This window comes from Ahaetulla prasina, chromosome 8 (assembly GCF_028640845.1).
Source record: "Ahaetulla prasina isolate Xishuangbanna chromosome 8, ASM2864084v1, whole genome shotgun sequence".
Lineage (NCBI taxonomy): Eukaryota > Metazoa > Chordata > Lepidosauria > Squamata > Colubridae > Ahaetulla > Ahaetulla prasina.
Window position 1 is genome coordinate 32,991,169 of NC_080546.1, and position 20,081 is coordinate 33,011,249.

Below are 20,081 nucleotides of genomic sequence, written 5' to 3' on the forward strand. Positions count from 1 at the left end.
GTTTCAACAAACTCCTCTTAGTAATTCAGAACTCTGAGACCAAGTCCCTCAAAGTAAGATTTTATTAGAGAAGTCATATTGGCACATTTGGGGAAAACCCGAATCTGAAATCCTGTGTTTTTTCCCACCCACATTAAAACTCTCACCCTGCCCTGTCCAGTGACATTCACATCACATGGCCCAATCATTCCCTTGTCTCAGCTGCCACCAAACTTTGGTCATTCCCTTCCATGTGCCAGCAGCCGGACTTTGATCTCATGTGAAAGAAAGTTGTTATGATATACTCCCCTCACTACTCTCCCATTCCCAATGTGGCAGCCCTGTAAAATGAATCCAGGGCTGACACTAGAACTAAGAAGAAATTTCCTGTCAGAACAATTAATCAGTGGAACAACTTGGCTCCAGAATTTGTGAATGCTCCAACACTGCAAGTTTTTAAGAAGAAATATAGTATAGGGTTTCCTGCCTAAGCAGGAGGTTGGACTAGAAAACCTCCAAGATCCCATCCAGTTCTGTAAGTCTAGTCTAGTCTAGTCTAGTCTTCTTCCTCTTCCTCTTCTATTTATTTTAGAAAAATATTTTGTGGACTGGAGTCCATTTTGACGTATTATTGTTTTGAAATTAAAACTTATGTGAATAGATTCAGTTATATTATAACATCAAAACAAGATTTGGCATTGTATGAATGAATCCTGTCAGTCATACCATTATTTTTTTTTGCAAATGGTCAGTTTCAGTGAATGAAAAACTATGTATTTTACTAAAATGAAGATGTGACAAAGTACAAACAGTAATAGGAGAAGGAGGAAATAAAAACAAAAACTCTTATGGCATAATGCAGCATTTGGGATAACTTGATGGTACAAACTTAATAAAAATTAGTTATAGCATTAAATAGATTAAGGGAGTAATTGTTTTTCCTGAATTCATTTTGCCTATACTTGCCTTGTCAGTTAGATGAGCAGCATATAAATTTAATAAATTCTGTAGATAATTTTTTTTTGAGAATTGGTAAACTGTAATGTGTTTTTGTCTTGCTAATTGAGATTTGTATGCAACTGTTTGGGATAATTGCTGCAGAAATTTAAAATTCGGATTTGAAGGATCCTGTCATTCTGTTTGGTGAAGAGGTTGAAGAAAGAGAGTTTATTTTATTTTTCAATCTCTTTGGTGAAACTTAATCCCTCAGAATGTGAAATTATGATTAAGAAGGAATGATCTATAGATACCAAAAGTTGCCATTGCTTTTAAAATTCATCCAGCTATTGATATATTTGTGACATATTTAAATTTACAAATATCCAGGGAAATATTAAAATGAAATGTAAAAGTTAGGAAGATGTATTTGAATGCTTCAAATATGTTGCTTGGAAATCATTGCTGTATGCTTACATATCATTCCACGGTCTAGAAAGAGAAAATATTATGCCAGCCAGTTGGTTGTTATAAAGATTGTTTATGAAGTTGAATCTAAGACTCATACATTGAATTGTGGAATTCTGAAAAATGAACTGTTTGGCACAAGAGACCAAATCATGTTAAGGTGCAGAGAAAGACTATACATCAGTTCAAAGCCTATATTATTAAAAAAAAATACAACCATAAAAAAGGTAATAAGATTACATTCTCACACTTCATGGCTAGTAAGGTGCATTAGGCTGCTCAGATATTCATAACTTACTGTGACATTTCATGAGATTACATTTTGCTGTTCCAGCCATTACTGCTGCTCAGATAATAACTAGCTGGTGTACATACCTGGATTATGCGATCCCTGTCTTTGGCAGCAAATTTGTGTCTTGAAGGTTGATCAGCTTCGTATTATTATTAGAATAGGTTAATATGACATACTGTTAAGGGGTGCGCTTATAGGTATGTATAATGTGTTGCCATATTAATAATATATCGAATTTTCCACAAATTATGTGTAACTCTCCCATTTGTAAAAAATACTTTCATAAAACATTTAAATGAAAATTACTTAAGACTGATTTTTTAAATGTACTATTTCAAATCGCTAGTGAATTATTTGTGTTTTGCAGATTAGATAGGAAAACTAATATGTCAACTTCTTGGATGGGTGGTTACTGTCTATGTACATGTAGCTAAAAGTGAAAGATGACTTGAAAAGAATTGAGGTGAAGGTGAGGTCACTTTACTTAAGAGCGAAATCTATGCCTATAAGATGCTGGCATGACAGTTGATGGTTCTTTAGAACCAAATATATTAACTCAAGCAACTGTAAGAAGATAATGGGCCAGATTTATTTATTTATTTATTGGTAATGCTTGGCAGTGAGCTTAGCATTGGCTAAAAGTTGTATTCCTAAGCCTAAATTCAAACCTTTTCTTTAATAAAATTGCTTTGAAGTTGATTCTAACTGCATTTATCTGGTCTTGCTATTGAACCAATTTCTTAATGGCTATTATTGCTAATATCCAGTTGTGAAGAGAAATTTTCAAGCCACATATTCTTTATTACTTGATCATAATTTCTGGTGAAGTCATTTTGTGATCTGGGTGTTGCTATGGGGCCATCAGGAAATAGAAAATGTGGCCTTTTTAGATGTAATTAAAGCTGTCTAGGTTTTATAATTAAAGTACCCTGAAATAATGATAGTTATATAATATGTACAGTTATAAACTTCTCTGCTAAGGAATTTGCACTGTCATAAGTCATAAAGCACATATCTTACCATTAGACTTAATGTATGTGTGCATGTATTTCTCGGATTTGTATATAGGTTGTCATTACATAAACATATATTTAAGAAATATATTTGGAGATTATTACATATGCTATTATGCCTTCATTAAGAGAGAAATTTAAAAAAGAAAATATTAAAATTTTTGTTTCTGTTTTCTGCTATTCTATTTTAAAATGTCAGATATATTCATTATATATTCCCAATCTTGAAGTGTTTGACACCACTGATTTATTTTGAGAATGCTGAAAAATGTGTTTTCCAAGTTACATATTTCTCCAACACTTCTGACCTTGACTAATGAATGGAAGCTGCTTGAATTCATGGAAAAGCGTGGAAACAGACTTGTTTAGCAAATCCTATAGTAGAATTGCTATATTTTAAATGAAAACCATCTATGATTAGTTTCTGTTTAGCAATAGATCTCTGCCACTAACTCATATACCCAATATGTGACATTCACAGAATTAAATATAGGCCCAATAAGAAAACCTGTCATCCATACTAGCTGGCAGGTGGCAGTATAAACTACATGCTGTAATATGAAATCCATGATCATCAGCTTGAGGAGTCTGTTCAGTAACATTGTGAATAACAATATTAACAATTTCTTGTAGAAAAACAAGGTGATATTAAGTGAAAATTCTGACAGTCCACATCTTTAATCTGTTCAAATCATGAAATAGGCAACAGAACATTCATGTATGAAGATACTAAGGAAGGCAAGTAGGGTTAACTCAATGCTTTTGCCTTCAAAAGTGCATATGTGGTACCATCTAAACTCATTCTCTTTTCAAGAAATTACAGAATATGTAGCTTTATTTTGACAGCAGCTATAGTCCAATCTTTTCACTGTCATTGATCACAGACAACTGTATATCCAGGCTAGGACTAACATTTCTTTTTGGAAAGGCAAATAGGTTTTTGGTTTCTTAGCACTTTGCCCTACAAACCATGCTTAGATTTGTTTAGAGATCACGAAGAAGAAATTGCAAACGAATGTTTCATATAATTAGTTCAGTCACATAATTCTTTCCTATATCATGCTGCAGCTGCTCTTATTATTGTGTTTTGATTTCACTTCCATTTTTATCAAAAGTTTCAATTGTGTCATAAGATAGAAGGGATTTTTTTTAGCATGTAAATGAAGGGGTGGGGATTGGTATGATTTCTAATCTGGGTTGCAAAATTTTGAATGACAACTGTGTGACTATGACCCAGCTGACTTTATTTGTCAGCTGGGATAATAGATCTAGTAGCATTTGGACAGTTATTTTACCATTGTACTGACTGATTATATGATCTTTTTATAAAATGCATTAACAACAGCTTGATGCTATTCGGAGTACTCTCACAGGTGAACAATTTGCCTTTCTCATTTGAGAACATTTTATATGCTTGGAAACAAAGCTATGCATTCAGTGTAATTTACACTTAAGGCTCAGTTCGAAATAGTTGGATAAGTTAACCTGGAAGCATATACAGGTAGTGTTCAATTTACAACAGTTCATTTAGTGACCATTGAAAGGCACTGAAAAAAGTGATTTATGACCATTTTCATGCTTACAATGATTGTATGTTTCTCATAGTCACATAGTGATCAAAATTCAAGCATTTAGTAACTGACTCAAATTTATGACAGTTGTTGTGTCCCAGGGTCACTTGATACCCTTTTGTGACTTTCCCATAAGCAAAGCCAATGGGGAAGCCAGGTTCACTTAACAATCAGGTTACTAACTTATTACTAACAACTGCATTGTTTCATTTAACAACCCTGGCAAGAAAGGTCACAAAATGGGGCAAAATTCACTCAACAAATGTCTCACTAAACAATAGAAATTTTGGGCGCAATTGTGGTCATAAGTCAAGGACTACCTGAATACACAGTTTGCCTTATCCACTGAATAGACCTTTGATAGATTTAATTTGGTATATAAATGTATCTGCACCTGATGCTACTTAATTATAAATAAATACCACTGAATTCGGTATTCCTTACAGCTGAATAAATATAGACTTGTTTTGTTACAGTTTATTTTATTTTATTTTATTAATCTTTGGTAATTTATATAAGGACTACATAGTATTATACTAATAATAGAATGATTAGAAACATAATTTGCATGTATTCCAATGCTGGGTTATTATATGCTTTGATCATATGTTACTTAAACAAAATGGTTCGGTTGAGATCTGCATACGTGGGACTGATTGGGATAGATTGTAAGATTGTAAGGGTGACACCGAAATATAATTTTATGTCATTTTATTCTATTTTATATATTTACCGTGTTTCCCCCAAAATAAGACCCTGTCTTATATTTTTTTGAACCCCGGATTAAGCGCTTGGCCTTATTTTTGGGGAAGTCTTATTATTTTGGGGTGTGTGGAGGAAACCACAGGAAATTGTGAGGACCGGCTGCGCATGCATTTAAATATTTTCAGGGAGAGCTTATTTTTTGGGGGGGCTTATTTTAACGTATGCATTCAAAAGACTGATTGGGCTTATTATCAGGGGATGTCTTATTTTCAGGGAAACAGGGTATGTATTAAATTATATTGTAGCTTCTCTATTTTACCCTACTCTTATTCAATTGTTTGTATAAGATTTTATTGACGATATGTGTTTGCACCTTGTGCTTTAATATGGTCTATAGGCTAATCAAAGCTATCATTTTAAATTGTATTTTATTCCAATTTTATTTTAAATTGTATTTTATTCCAATTTCATTTTAAATGGTTTTTATTAGATTTTAATAATAATTTATGTCTGGAACTCTGTGCTTTGATATGGCCTAAGGGCTAATCAATAAAGTAAACTCTTAACTCCTTCTACATAGACATCTAGTATTATCCTGATATATGTTAATAGTATTATATGCTTTGATCATATATGTTAATACTAGTACTAGTTCAGGTATTGTTAACATAAAACAAGAATTCACTCAACAGTTCTATGCAAATTTTGTTGGAATCTTACTCAACTTTGTAGGATTTGTATCCTGATACAGTATATTTGTATAAGATTGCATTATCAATGTCTTCATTAATTGTACAGCCTAGTGTAACATTTCTATTATCTGTCACAAGGAAAAATGTTAATCCTGAAAATTATACATTTTAAAGAGATAATTCTGAAAATATGTCCTGATGTTCCTTATTTATAAATTTCAGCTTGTAGGTGGTCATTTTGATCTGGAAATGAATTTTATTATACAAGAAGGAGAAGGTATTACATGCATGTTGGACTTGCTGGATAAGTGTGACGTCACTTGCCAGGCAGAGATATGGAGCATGTTTACAGCCATCCTGAAAAAAAGTATCCGAAATCTGCAGATTTGCACAGAAGTAGGACTCATTGAGCGTGTGCTTCAGAGGATTGATAGAGCTGACAATATGATTGCAGGTATGACTTCTTAAATGGTCCTAAAATGGGAAGAAACTTCCAATGAACTAATATGGAACCCTTTTTCATACATGACTGAAAAAATAAATATTAACCTACGTCTAGTAACCTTTGTTTAATCTTCCACAGATCTTTTAGTAGATATGCTTGGAGTATTAGCAAGCTACAGTGTGACAGTTCGGGAATTAAAGCTATACTTTAGCAAACTTCAAGGAGACAGAGGAAAATGGGTATGTAGAAATCTATATTAGTACAAAAGTATTTTTTATTTTAAATAGATATCCTTAACTTTTCATATCATAAATTAATTTTATGAGTAATAGCACTGAATAGATTTTATGGTTAATAGATAGAAACTGGGAATAAGATAGTGATTTTTATTTTTGTTTATATGTCATTGTGTCCAACAAGATCCAAAGAAGAATCTACCATTGAAAAAGAAATAATAGCAACTAAAAACAAAATCAAAGTAACAATGCTCTGAGGAAAAGCATACAAATACCTATGATGAAGGTCCCCCTTCATATCTGGTCTATTCCAAGGCCCTTCAGAAGACTCAGGTTTTAATGATTTTTTCATGGGAGCAATCCCAATTTTGGGAAACATGCTGTTTAGAAGAAGAGCAGTAGACACAGTGAAGCTTGTCCCTGTGCAGATGACCTGTCTTAAGAAGAGGGAGCTGTAAAGAGCAGATCCCTTAGATAAACAGGTTTTAAGTCATGCAGGGCTTTAAAGGTGATACCTTGAATTCCATTTTGAAGTAAATAGATGCAGTGGTGGGATTCAAATTTTTTAACAACCGGTTCTCTGCCCTAATGACTGGCTGGGTGGACGTGCTGCTTGGGATGCAGCTGCGGTGGCGAAGGCAAGCAAGCTGGCTAGCCCGGAGAGACTATGTGGTCGAGGCAAGCGAGGGGGCCAGAGAGTAGCAGCAGCTATGCCGGGCATGTGGGCAAGATGAGTGACTGGGCTGGGCAGGCCGAGCCAGTGGTGGGATTTGCTGGTTCGCAAAACTGTATAGAATTTTAACTGGTTCATTCGAATAGGTCCGAACCGGCTGAAGCTCACCTGTGAATAGATGTATTACATAAGAAAACATAGAAATTCCCATCTCTATATAAGATACTATGTTCTAGCCCAATTGAAGTTTTGGATGATCTTCAAGGGTGATCCCATGTACAGCACATTGTATTAATCTAAACAAATGTGACAGAAGCATGAGTAACTATGAGTAGGATCCTCTGTCCAAGAAAGGTCACAATTAGAGGCTTGAAGATGTGCAAAAGGCTTTCTTGCCCCAGATGTCTTGTTCTTCAAGCAGTAACTGTAAACCCAAGGGAACATCTAAGTTACAAACCCATTCTACATATGTCCCTGCTATCAGAAGGCTACTGAACCCATAACTTTCTCACCTGGTTGGAATTAACAGGTTCCAGACACCAGTATAAGACTTCCATCCTGTTTTTATTTTGGCACAGGGTAGAGATATATAGCTGGGTATCATGTGAGGACAAATGGATGATACTTGCATCTGTTCTGGCAGATAATCCCATTCAGTGGCTTTATGTAGCTATTAAATAGGAGAAGAGAGAATGTATAGTGCACAATTCTGTAACGCCCTATAACAGAGAATTCTAGAACATGACTTCTTCTTCTTACTATTTATTAAAATATAACTTTAAGGAGAATAACTACAACACAGTGCTTTCCTCTCCCAGTCCCAGACAGGTCAGTAAAATACCATGATCAATGTATTCAAAAGCCACTGAAAGGTCCAGTAAGATCAGGGCAATTGCATTCCATTTTGCTGGTCTCATCACAAGTTAGCCACAAAAGTGATAATTATGTTTTCAGTACCACATCCAGGACTGAAATAATTTCCTCCAGGGTCCCTCCAGGCCAGCTAACACTATTCATAAGAAGGGTAAATTGGAGACTAGGTTGATAGTTGTTTAGTATTGCTAAATCAAACAACGACCTTAAGACAAACCTCTTTAGCTCATTGTCCTCTTTCAATGAAGCATTATGATTGGCCTGACCAGCCTCATATTTCCTTCCTGGAGTTTTTCACCAGCCAGGAAAGAGAAACTTCCAATCCACAAATGTCCAGGCTAACATTACAAAGAACCCTATCTACCTCCTCAGGATTAAAGGCTCAAATTTCTGCTAGATAATCTTTGAAGATACTACGTGAGTCATCTCACTTCTAGCCAGCATTCATCTTTGAACAGTTATAAGTGATTTATCCTCCACATAACTTGAAAAGACTTCACAGAAGTCTGCAGTGTTTTTCCCTGGGTAATTTTAAGCAAGACAGACAATTTTTACATGCAGTACAAATGGAGGAATATTGATGGTTTTACTGTCTGCAGTATAAGTGTGAGACTGGGGTATTAAGGAAATTTCTGCTTATGCCTTGCACCCAACCTTAATTGTAAAGCATCATACTGAGTTATCTGTAGAACAATGCCTCTGGTTGCTAGGTTCACATATGATGCTAATTTATGAATCTTGATGGTTGGTGGAAGATCAGATGATGCCAACCTATGAACCAGATGGTGGGTAAATTTGCCATTCAGTTAAATAGCAGCAGCCAGAAAATGGAGCCTTCAAGGACCTGGTAGCTGGATCCCAGATAATGGCAGAATGCTGGAAACAAGGATTGGTTCTTAGAAGATCAGTTCTCTTCCTGGGTGGGTGGCCTGCTCCATCTCATACGACATGTTTTCCTGCCTGCCTTTGTGGAATTTTTAGCTGCTATCCCAGACTTAAAATATCCCTGGCCTGTAGCATCACAAATAGTTTTGATATAATAGATGTGGTCTTACATTCTTAATAGCAGTATTTTGATATATAAGCATTATTATATGTAAACTATTGTTTATATCCTGATTTTCTGGCCCAAGAGCCTTGGAGAAACATCTAAAATAATTAGAGGTATGAAAGTTGAATAATTTGTATTTGATTTTGCATTATTATTATTATTATTATTATTATTATTATTATTATTATTATTATTATTATTATTATATATTTAATGTTCAATTCAATTCACAGTCTGGGACTGGTAAAAACTTAACAGTTCAAGTCCTAACCAAGGACCTAACAGCTATTAAGGTGGTGTCTGAGTATATATAGGCAGTTCCAAGTAGGGTGTTGTTGTTTTTTGGCAGTCAGGAAATTCAGGTGTTGTTGTTGTTATTTATTTATTTATTTATTTATTTATTTATTTATTATTCATACTTTTATACCGCCCTATCTCCCTAGGGACTCAGGGCGGTGTACAGCCATATAAAAACACATAAATATACAAAGTAAAACATTAATCTAAAAAACTTATTATATAGGCCGAATATTTAAAATAGAAACATAAATAATAAAACCCGATTTAAAACCAAATTTAAAAATTTAAACATTTAAAATTTAAAATATCTAGTCCAGTCCTGCGCAGATAAATAGATGTGTCTTAAGCTCGCGGCGGAAGGTTCGAAGGTCAGGAAGTTGACGAAGTCCTGGGGGAAGCTCGTTCCAGAGGGTGGGAGCCCCCACAGAAAAGGCCCTTCCCCTGGGCGTCGCCAGTCGGCACTGCCTGGCCGGCGGCACCCTGAGAGTCCTTCCTGTGAGGCGCACGGGCGGTGGGAGGCATTCGGTGGCAGCAGGCGGTCCTGTAAGTAACCCGGCCCTATGCCATGGAGCGCTTTGAAGATCATTACCAAAACCTTGAAGCGCACCCGGAAAACCACAGGCAGCCAGTGCAGTCTGCGCAGGAGAGGTGTTACATGGGAGCCACGAGGGGCTCCCTCTATCACCCGCGCAGCCGCATTCTGAACTACCTGGAGTCTCCGGGTGCTCCTCAAGGGGAGCCCCATGTAGAGAGCATTGCAGTAGTCCAGACGAGATGTCACGAGAGCATGAGTGACCGTGCATAAGGCATCCCGGTCTAGAAAGGGGCGCAACTGGCGAACCAGGCGAACCTGGTGAAAAGCTCTCCTGGAGATGGCCGTCAAATGATCTTCGAAAGACAGCCGTCCATCCAGGAGGATGCCCAAGTTGCGTACCCTCTCCATTGGGGCCAATGACTCGCCCCCAGGGGTGCCGGCATCCACAGCCACTCCGTCTTGGAGGGATTGAGCTTGAGCCTGTTTCTCCCCATCCAGACCCGTACGGCTTCCAGACACCGGGACAACACCTCGATAGCTTCGTTGGGGTGGTCCGGTGTGGAAAAGTACAGTTGAGTGTCGTCAGCGTACAGCTGGTACCTCACACCGAAACCACTGATGAGCTCACCCAGCGGCTTCATATAGATGTTGAACAAGAGGGGCGAGAGAATCGACCCCTGAGATACCCCACAAGTGAGGCGTCTCGGGGCCGACCTCTGCCCCCCCGTCAACACCGTCTGCGACTGATCGGAGAGATAGGAGGAGAACCACCGATAAACGGTGCCTCCCAATCCCTCCAACCGGTGCAGCAGGATACCATGGTCGATGGTATCAAAAGCCGCTGAGAGGTCTAATAGGACCAAGGGAGAGGAATAACCCCTATCCCTGGCCCTCCAGAGATCATCCACCAACGCGACCAAAGCCGTCTCAGTGCTGTAACCGGGCCGGAAACCGGACTGGAACGGGTCTAGATAGACAGTTTCCTCCAGGTACCTGGGTAGCTGACATGCCACCACACTCTCTACAACCTTCGCCACGAAGCGATGTTTGGAGACCGGACGATAATTACCTAACACAGCTGGGTCCAGAGAAGGCTTCTTGAGGAGAGGCCTCACCACCGCCTCTTTCAAGGCGGCCGGAAAGACCCCCTCCAACAAAGAAGCATTTGTAAGCCCCTGGAGCCAGCCTCGTGTCACATCCTGTGCGGCCAGCACCAACCAGGAGGGACACGGGTCCAGTAAACATGTGGTGGCATTCAACCTACCCAGCAACCTGTCCATGTCCTCGGGAGCCACAGGGTCAAACTCATCCCAAACAATCTCAACAAGACGGCTCTCAGACAATCCACCTGGATCTACCCAATTTTGGTCCCACCTGGATCTACCCAATTTTGGTTATTATTATTATTATTATTATTATTATTATTATTATTATTATTATTATTATTATTATTATTATTATTCAACATCCTAATAGGAATTTGTTCTTTGAATAGCCTCTGTTCGCTGGAAAGCTGTTGTCTGTGTTAAAATATATGCCCCAGAAATATGGGCCTGATGCCTTCTTCAATTTCCCAGGAAAAAGTGCTGCAGTAAGTAATTTTATCTTATCATGCTTGTTTTTAAAATCTTTGTTTTGTAAGGTACTTGGTCTTTTTTTTCCTGAAGTCTTAAATTTAATATAATATACGTAATTACTTTAAAGAAAAGTAATTCAAATCTTTCTGTGCCAGTTTTGGAAACTAGGATCTATATATATATAAAGAATGCTTAATAAATTTTATAATAGTTGACTACAAGCAAATCTGGTGCATATTTTTTTAAAAGAATCATGTGTTAATAAACTCAGCTTAAAATAAATTAAAAGGAGTTGTCATGGATTTTGATATCATGGGTTGAAGTGAGAAGATGTTTGCCTGAATAAATACTCAAGCAGTATCATAATTCACATCATTTCTTATATTTTATTTATGCATTTGCAGTTTTTTAAGTAGTCCTCCAGGCCCCTTTGATGTTTTTTAAGTAGTCCTCCAGGTCCATTTTTAAATCCAATATTTCCATCTCTTTCTTGTAGGCTATAATTTTAGGATACTCAATAATACCTTTTCTGTTTTATTCAAAGAGACTTGATTCTCTTCAGCATTTTTTGATTGCAATATAGGGTTAAGTACTCTCACAGTTCTTGAGTCCACAAATCATAAATTTCCTTTAACATAGCCATCTGGTAGTTAACTTTCAAAGCCTTCTTATCAGCAACTTAAAAACACAGAAATTCTTTCCCACATGAGAGGATATTTTTAGTTAACTTCCACATTTTTCTTTAAATCAAATCATCTAAATTCTTCACATTTAAAAACTTTCCAAAGGAAAATATATAGTCATCTCTTAGCTGCATATCAGAAAAAAAATAAAATCTTCCAAAGCTGGAAATAGGCATATTTATTTATATTTATAAAGAGAAATAGATTAAAGAGGGAATCACATAGCAAATACAAAGTTTGCACTTCTGAAAGGTTTTCAGTCTTCAAGAGATAATAAAAATAAAATAAAATTCCAGCAAAAGAGAGGCTAGGTCAAAATTTGAGTCCTTAGAAAAGCCTATATTAATACTCAGATGATGATGGAAACTGTGATTCCCAGCTGATTGCAAATACCTCAGTTTCTGTGTCCAGTAACCGGAGAAACAACAACAACAAAAACCACGAATGCCACTAGCTATGCAGAATACATGAGGGCAATCCAGTGGTGGGATCCTGCCAGTTTAACAACTGGTTTGGTGATCACGCATTTTGCGTGCATGTGCCTGACGCGCACTGTGCATATGTGCATAGTTTTACAAAAACTTACCTTCCGCGTAACTGCTGGGGAGTAACATAGCTGAGGTGCAGCAATATGCTCTACTGCACGAATCAGCTGAGAAGATATAGGTCAGTAAAGCGCAGGGGCAGGCGGGTGGGCCCACCTGATCATTGGAGCGAACCGGTACGCTCCCAGCTGATCCTTGGAACTACTGTTTCATCCGAACTGGTCTGAACCGGTAGAATCCCACCCCGAGGCAATCTCAAGATCTATCTTTACTGCAGAGAGAATTATAAGCACTCTGGATCTTATATTTTGGCTGCAATGTCCTCTATAAAATGCAGTGTCCATTCATCCACCTCGCTGGAAGTGTCTCATGTGATTCAATTGTGAACTGTCAATATTTCTGTCACTGTACTGGTATAAATAACTATCCTTTCTGATCTTATACAGTATTTGAAATTATTTCACATTTATTTATATTAAAACATCAAAAAAGCAAAACACAAAGGAAAATATTGCCTTTGCATACATAAAGTGGACTTTAACTTACGGCAAAGGTTGAAATAAAAATAAGGATATTTATTAAAACATTTTAAAGTTTTTTTAAAAAAATATTTCATTTATGATAATTTATTGCTTTTTTAGGCTATTGCCTTACCTCCTATAGCAAAGTGGCCATACCAGAATGGATTTACCTTTCATACTTGGTTAAGAATGGATCCTGTAAATAATATCAATGTAGACAAAGATAAGCCTTACTTATATTGGTATGTATATATGCATTTTATATATTTATATATTTACTATATATTTTGAGGGGTCCCTGGTGCTCTCTGAGCTTGTTTGTTTTCTTGCAGACGTTTTGTTACCCTAAATAGGTAACATCATCATCAGTGCTAGTCCTAGTACTTTATTGGTACTATATATTTTATTATTGTTGTAATATACTTACTTGCAAAATTGACATTCATCAATACATGTAAATAAATATAAGTGTAATAATTTTATTTACCTGTTTCAGTTTTAGAACAAGTAAAGGGCTTGGCTACTCTGCTCATTTTGTGGGAGGCTGTTTGGTTGTGACATCAATTAAGTCAAAAGGAAAAGGTTTCCAGCACTGTGTGAAATTTGATTTCAAGCCGCAAAAGGTACGTGTTACGGATGGCTTTGTTTTGGATGATCCAGACACTGGCAGACAGCCCAGTAGCTATTGGTTTCATCCTCAAAGGGTTTATTCCTTCACAGGTAGCACTTAAATTTAAGTAACATAGTATCGTTCCTATTCTTATACCTCATTTAACCTACATCCCAGATAACTTTCCTATAAGCCTATTTTACAGTGTTTTTGGCCTTTTAGTTTTGTGGATTGAGTCTATCTCAGTTTCTACTTTTATTTCTTTTATTTTATTGTTTTCTCCTTTAAGTGGTATAGAGATTTTTCTCTCTCTCTCTATAACAGCTTTAACATTCATAGTTTCTTTATATAACATTTTCCTAATCTACTGCCTCGCAATGTAAGAGGTTGGTTTCTATCATTCTTAGAGATTCCAGATGGTGACTCATTTAGTTCATCTTTTGTCTTGAAGTGTAGATTGTTTCTGTTTTGCTAGTAACTTTTTGCTTTAGCTTTTTTTTTTTTTTTTTTACTTTTTATCCGTTCCATGGTGATTCAGTTCTTTTCCATTTTCATGGGAACTGTAAATTGTGCTTTATTTATTTGACCTGCATAGTTTAGGCTCAAATAAAATAGTTCCTTCTCCAACACATTCCATACTCAGAGCCAAAAGCGATTCAGCTATTTAGTAGTCCAACAATCAGCAACATGGCTTCTGCTTCTGTCTGAATTCTATTTATCAACTAGTAAGTAGATGGAGAACACACAGAGATTCCTGGTTCTTTTAGAACAGTTATGAATCCGTTGTACAGGAAATAATTTATATCTTCCAGAAGTTTGGATTCTTTCCAAAACACCAGACAAGGGAAAAACTCTGCTTTTTTCCCAATCTATTACAGCTGGACTTATATGTGAAGGAAGAGTTCTCACTTTCTATACTCTGTTTGGTGTAAGCTTTCTTCCACAATATATTTTATTTACAATTAATAAAATGTATAATAGATATTTCTGCATTTGAAAATTAATGATCATTGGTGTTAGCGGTATTAGGTTGACATTTATTTTCATAATCTGCAATATATATATATATATATATATATGTGTGTGTTTTCTGAGGTTTTCACGGGTGTTTGTATGTAGGTCTTTGCTTGTTCGGGTTTTCTCCCATGTAAAATTGGAAATGTCTTGGCAACGTTTCGACGAAGTCTCATTCGTCATCTTCAGGCTTCAGCTTCGTGCTTCTGGGAGCAATGTGTGATCACAGCTGTTTCTTCCTTTTAACTGCTAGTGGGGGTTTGAACTGATTGGGTGGGAGCTTGGCTGTGCTCTGATTGGATGGAGGTTTTTTTGTGCTCTGATTGGATGGGGGTGTGTCCTGTTTGGATGGGGGCTTGGTTGTGCTTAATTTAGTCTGTGTTGCAGGGGGATTTGAGCTGGTGAGCTGCATAGCTGTTGTTTGGCTTTGTGGTGGTGCTACATCTTCATGGTGGGTGTCAGTCTGCTGCATGTATGGATTGGAGGGGTTTGAAATGGCTAATGTTGCAGCTGCGGTCTGGCTTCTGGTCCTTGGTCGTGCTTCATGATCAGTGTGGGTTTGGGTCTGCTTTCTGGGTGGATGTCAAGGAGTATATGAAATCCCATGCACCGCCTGCCCCACCACATACATCGGACAAACCAACAGAAGAATAAGTGCACGCATTGAAGAACACAAGAACTCAGTCAAAAAAGAGGAACCAACTTCTTCCCTGGTCCAACACTTTAAAGTCACAGGACATGATATTGACTTTAAAAGGACCAGAACTATCGCCAAAACTGAACACTTTAACAACAGAATAATCAGAGAAGCCATTGAGATAGAAAAACGCCCACACAGCATGAACAAACGAGATGATACCTCCCGCCTACCAGCCATTTGGAAACCCGCCCTTATTGACAAACGAGTCCCTAATATGAGGAATGACACCAGACCCACACTCACGAGGTCCACACAGGATGTCACCACCGCACATCCACCCAGAAAGCAGACCCAAACCCACACTGATCATGAAGCATGACCAAGGACCAGAAGCCAGACCGCAGCTGCAACATTAGCCATTTCAAACCCCTCCAATCCATACATGCAGCAGACTGACACCCACAAAGCCAAACAACAGCTATGCAGCTCACCAGCTCAAATCCCCCTGCAACACAGACTAAATTGAGCACAACCAAGCCCCCACCCAAACAGGACACACCCCCAGCCAATCAGAGCACAAAAAAACCTCCATCCAATCAGAGCACAGCCAAGCTCCCACCCAATCAGTTCAAACCCCCACTAGCAGTTAAAAGGAAGAAACAGCTGCGATCACACATTGCTCCCAGAAGCACGAAGCTGAAGCCTGAAGATGACGAATAAGACTTCGTCGAAACGTTGCCAAGACATTTCCAATTTTACACGGGAGAAAACCCGAACAAGCAAAGACCTACACACACACACACACACACACACACACACACACACACACACATATATATATATATATATATTATTTTTTATTTATTTTTATTGTTTATATTTATATACCGCCCTATCTCCCAAAGGACTCAGGGCGGTTTACAGGCATTTAAAAGCAATAAATACAATTCTAAAAACAATTAAAAAACTTATTCAAAAGCCTAATAATTAAAAATATAAAAAATTAAAACCCAAGTTAAAACCCACAAACTAAAATCTAACTCAGTCCTGCGCAGTTAAATAGGTATGTTTTAAGCTCGCGGCGGTTTATATATATAAACCTACAAAAACATATATGTATATATATATATATATATATATGTATAGAGTATAGGTATGTGGGTCTTGGCATTTTCGGATCTTTTCCTGTGTAAGGTTGAGAGTATCTTGGCGACGTTTCAACGAGGTCTCACTTATCATCTTCAGGCTGGTGTCTTCGGCTCGAGAAGCACGAAGCCGAAGACACCAGCCTGAAGATGATGAGTGAGACCTCATCGAAACGTCGCCAAGATACTCTCAACCTTACATGGGAAAAGACCCCAAAATGCCAATATACACACACACACAAAGAAAATTCTAAGATAAAATGCTATAATAATTTAAAAGGAACAACTTTAGGATGTCTAATTCTGTAATAACTAGATCAGTTCAGGAATTTAATCACTTTCTTTGTTTTAGCCAGAAAGATAAAATGAAATATAGGTAAACCTCAGTTTACAAGAGTTCATTTAGTGACCGTTCAATGTTACAGTGGCACTGAAAAAAGGGACTTGGTGACCGTTTTTCATACTTATGACCATTGCAGCATCTCCATGTCACGTGGCAAAAATTCAGATGCTTGGCAACTGATTCATATTTATGGTGGTTGCAGTGTCCCAGGGTCAGGTGATCCCTTTTTCCAGCCTTCTGACAAACAAGTCATTGGGGAAGCCAGATGCACTTAACTAATGTTAATGTTACTAACGTAACAACTTAACAACTGCAGTGACTCACTTAACAACTGTGGTAAGAAAGGTTGTAAAATGGGGCAAAACTTACCTAACAGATGTCTCACTTAGCAACAGAAATTGTTGGCTCAATTGTGGTTGCAAATTGAGGACTATCTGTAGAGGTAGTGATAGATTAAAAAAACAAAACAAAACAAGAACAGAATGCAGAATACAAAACAAATTTTCAATAGCAAAAATTAAGTAACATTGTTACTTAAAGAATAATGCAATTAAATGGATGACTGTCAGTGAAAGAACAATACAGCAACAATGCATTTTCTGTTCACTATGTGCAGACTGACTAATTTTCAGCTGACAGTCTATAGCAATAGCAGTAGCAACTTCATAGTGCTTTACAGCCCTCTCTAAGTGGTTTACAGAGTCATCATATTGCCCCCAATAATCTGGGTCCTCGTTTTACCGACCTCGGAAGGATGAAAGGTTTTATAGAGAGTATTTTCATTGAAGGAAACATTTTATTTCAGCCAGGTTAGAAATTTTATTCAAAAGAAATCATATCTGGTAGCAGGCTTATTTTGATGTGTCTGTTCAATTTGTATTTCCTACAAGTTAACAATTTTAAACCGTAGGCAAAAGCATTTCTGTTTTTCAAATGTACACAATTTTCAAAATATTAAAAACACTCTATTTTTACACTTTGTATAATTCATCTACATTTCTTATATAGTGGTACATGGTTACTATTGTTCATATCTATAATCGTTGGAAGAACAGTGAACTCAGATGTTATGTGAATGGAGAACTAGCATCATATGGAGAGATAACATGGTTTGTCAATGCCAGTGATGTGAGTAATTCACTTTAACAGTTATTTACAGGAAATATTGTATGTCTTTTCTGTTTCGTGTTGCTTATGTTAAAGTTGAAAAATGAAAATTTATTGTTCTCTTAATTTTGACGCCAGCATTTAAACAATAATTTGAAGCAGAGATCTTGAGTATTGACCCAGATTTCCCCCCCCCATTTATAAATATAAATAGCAGGGGTGAAGTGTAAAATTGTTACTACTAGTTCTGTGGGCGTGGCTTGGTGGGGGGTAATGTGACTGGGTGGGTGTGGCCCCCCTTTTTTTACTTTTAAAGGAATTTTTTTTTACAACCTCTTCAGCTGAAGAGGTTATACAAAAAATGCTTTTAAAAGGTTCTTATGAGCCCAGCTGAGCCGCGCAATCATCAGAGGCTTTTATTTTTTACTTTTAAAAGCATTATTTTGGTCGAAGAAAAAATGCTTTTTTTAAAAAACCAAAAACCTCTGATGATCACGTGGCTCAGCTGCGCATGGGTGGGGCAGGGCGGGGAGGAATTTTTGCTACCAGTTCTCCAAACCACCCACTGCCATCACTACCAGATCAGGCGATCCGGTCTGAACCGGGAGCATTTCACCCCTGATAAGTAGGCCTCTCACAATTTTACAGGATTGTTAGTGTGGAATAATATGAATATCCCCTTGAGATGCTATTAAAAGTTTGACACCTCTGCTTGAGAGCATATGCAACACTACATTGTCTTAAAGAATTCAAGTCAATTAGTGGCAAGCTTTCCCAAAGGTGATCTCAATGCATTGAATATCTTGGTCACTTGGTGCCTTACTCTTAATGTTGTGAAAACAATTTTATTTTGGTGGTTGATCGGAGCTTAATGGGTAACTGGATTACACCGAACTGGATATTCTGGCCTTATTTCAGTGAGTTATTCCACTGGCTGACTCACCAGAAGAGTTGCTGGGCTTCTTTCAGTGGTAAGAGCTTTGACTCGAGCAGCTGGAGTCCTTCTTCAACAACTTTAAACCGTAGGAGCTTTCGCGCTCCTAGTTTGACAGCCAAGCCAGCGGAGCTTAAAGTGCTATGTAGGAACTTTTGCACTCCTTAATTTAACAGCCGGCCCAGCGGAATTTCAAGGGCCATAGGAGCTTTCGCGCTCCTCAATTCGTTTTTTTCTTTTTTCTTTTTTTTTTCTTTTTTCTTCTTTCTTATTCTTATTTCTTTTTTCTTATTCACATTTATTTCCTTAGTTTGTCATATGCATCACTTAAATTGTAACTGAACTCTTTATATCTTTAGCAATATTTATAGTTTAAAATATAGGATAGAAGTTCTATATCTTCTCTTTGGCCAATCTGTAACACTTGGAAAATGAATGAATGAATGAATGAATGAATGAATGAATGAATGAATGAATGAATGAATGAATGAATATGTAAAAATAGTCTTACCAACTAAGTAAATAAATAAATGTGGAAAAGAAATAATTTATGTGATTTTTCTACTTTATTTATTGCTATTTTTAATTAAATTATGTCAGTACTATGTAGACTACTCATATCTCTACTCTGATCAGTGTAAAAACAATCCATATAACAAAAATATCACAATCACTACTGTACCACCTGGAGTAAAATGATACCTAAGAAAATATCATAAGTAAGAAAAAACTCATCCCTAAAAAATAATAATGAATTAAATTCTGACTTCATTAAAATTGATTTTAAGGAAGCTATGTCCACAACTCCAGTAACTGAACTACTTTACTCATCCCAAATACATATACAACAAGAAAAAAAAAGAATGGACGATATTTTATCATGTATATAGTCTTCACTTTCAATAACAAATTAAACATTGACTAGATTTTTTTATTTGCTTTCTTAGACATTTGACAAATGTTTCCTGGGCTCTTCAGAAACAGCAGATGCCAATCGAGTGTTTTGTGGACAGATGACAGCTGCTTATCTTTTCAGTGAAGCTCTCAATGCTGCTCAGATCTTTGCGATTTATCAACTTGGTCTGGGATACAAAGTACGTATAATCCTAACAGGATCTTGGTGGAACTGATAAAACTTTAATTTTATGCTGGATTGATTTTAAAAATATAGCAGCATCCCTGTTAAGTGATGA

At 37.0% G+C, this 20,081-nt stretch overlaps 1 protein-coding gene across 1 annotated transcript in view; it reads left to right on the forward strand.

Annotated features, from left to right (window-relative positions):
• LRBA (LPS responsive beige-like anchor protein) overlaps nt 1-20,081 on the forward strand; it is a 395,942-nt gene that overhangs the window by 22,876 nt on the left and 352,985 nt on the right. The window contains exons 3-9 of the mRNA XM_058193740.1: nt 5,879-6,110; nt 6,240-6,340; nt 11,265-11,360; nt 13,216-13,337; nt 13,592-13,718; nt 17,856-17,975; nt 19,836-19,982. Of these exons, the coding sequence (XP_058049723.1) occupies nt 5,879-6,110; nt 6,240-6,340; nt 11,265-11,360; nt 13,216-13,337; nt 13,592-13,718; nt 17,856-17,975; nt 19,836-19,982 (945 nt within the window). The remainder of the gene's footprint in view (nt 1-5,878; nt 6,111-6,239; nt 6,341-11,264; nt 11,361-13,215; nt 13,338-13,591; nt 13,719-17,855; nt 17,976-19,835; nt 19,983-20,081) is intronic.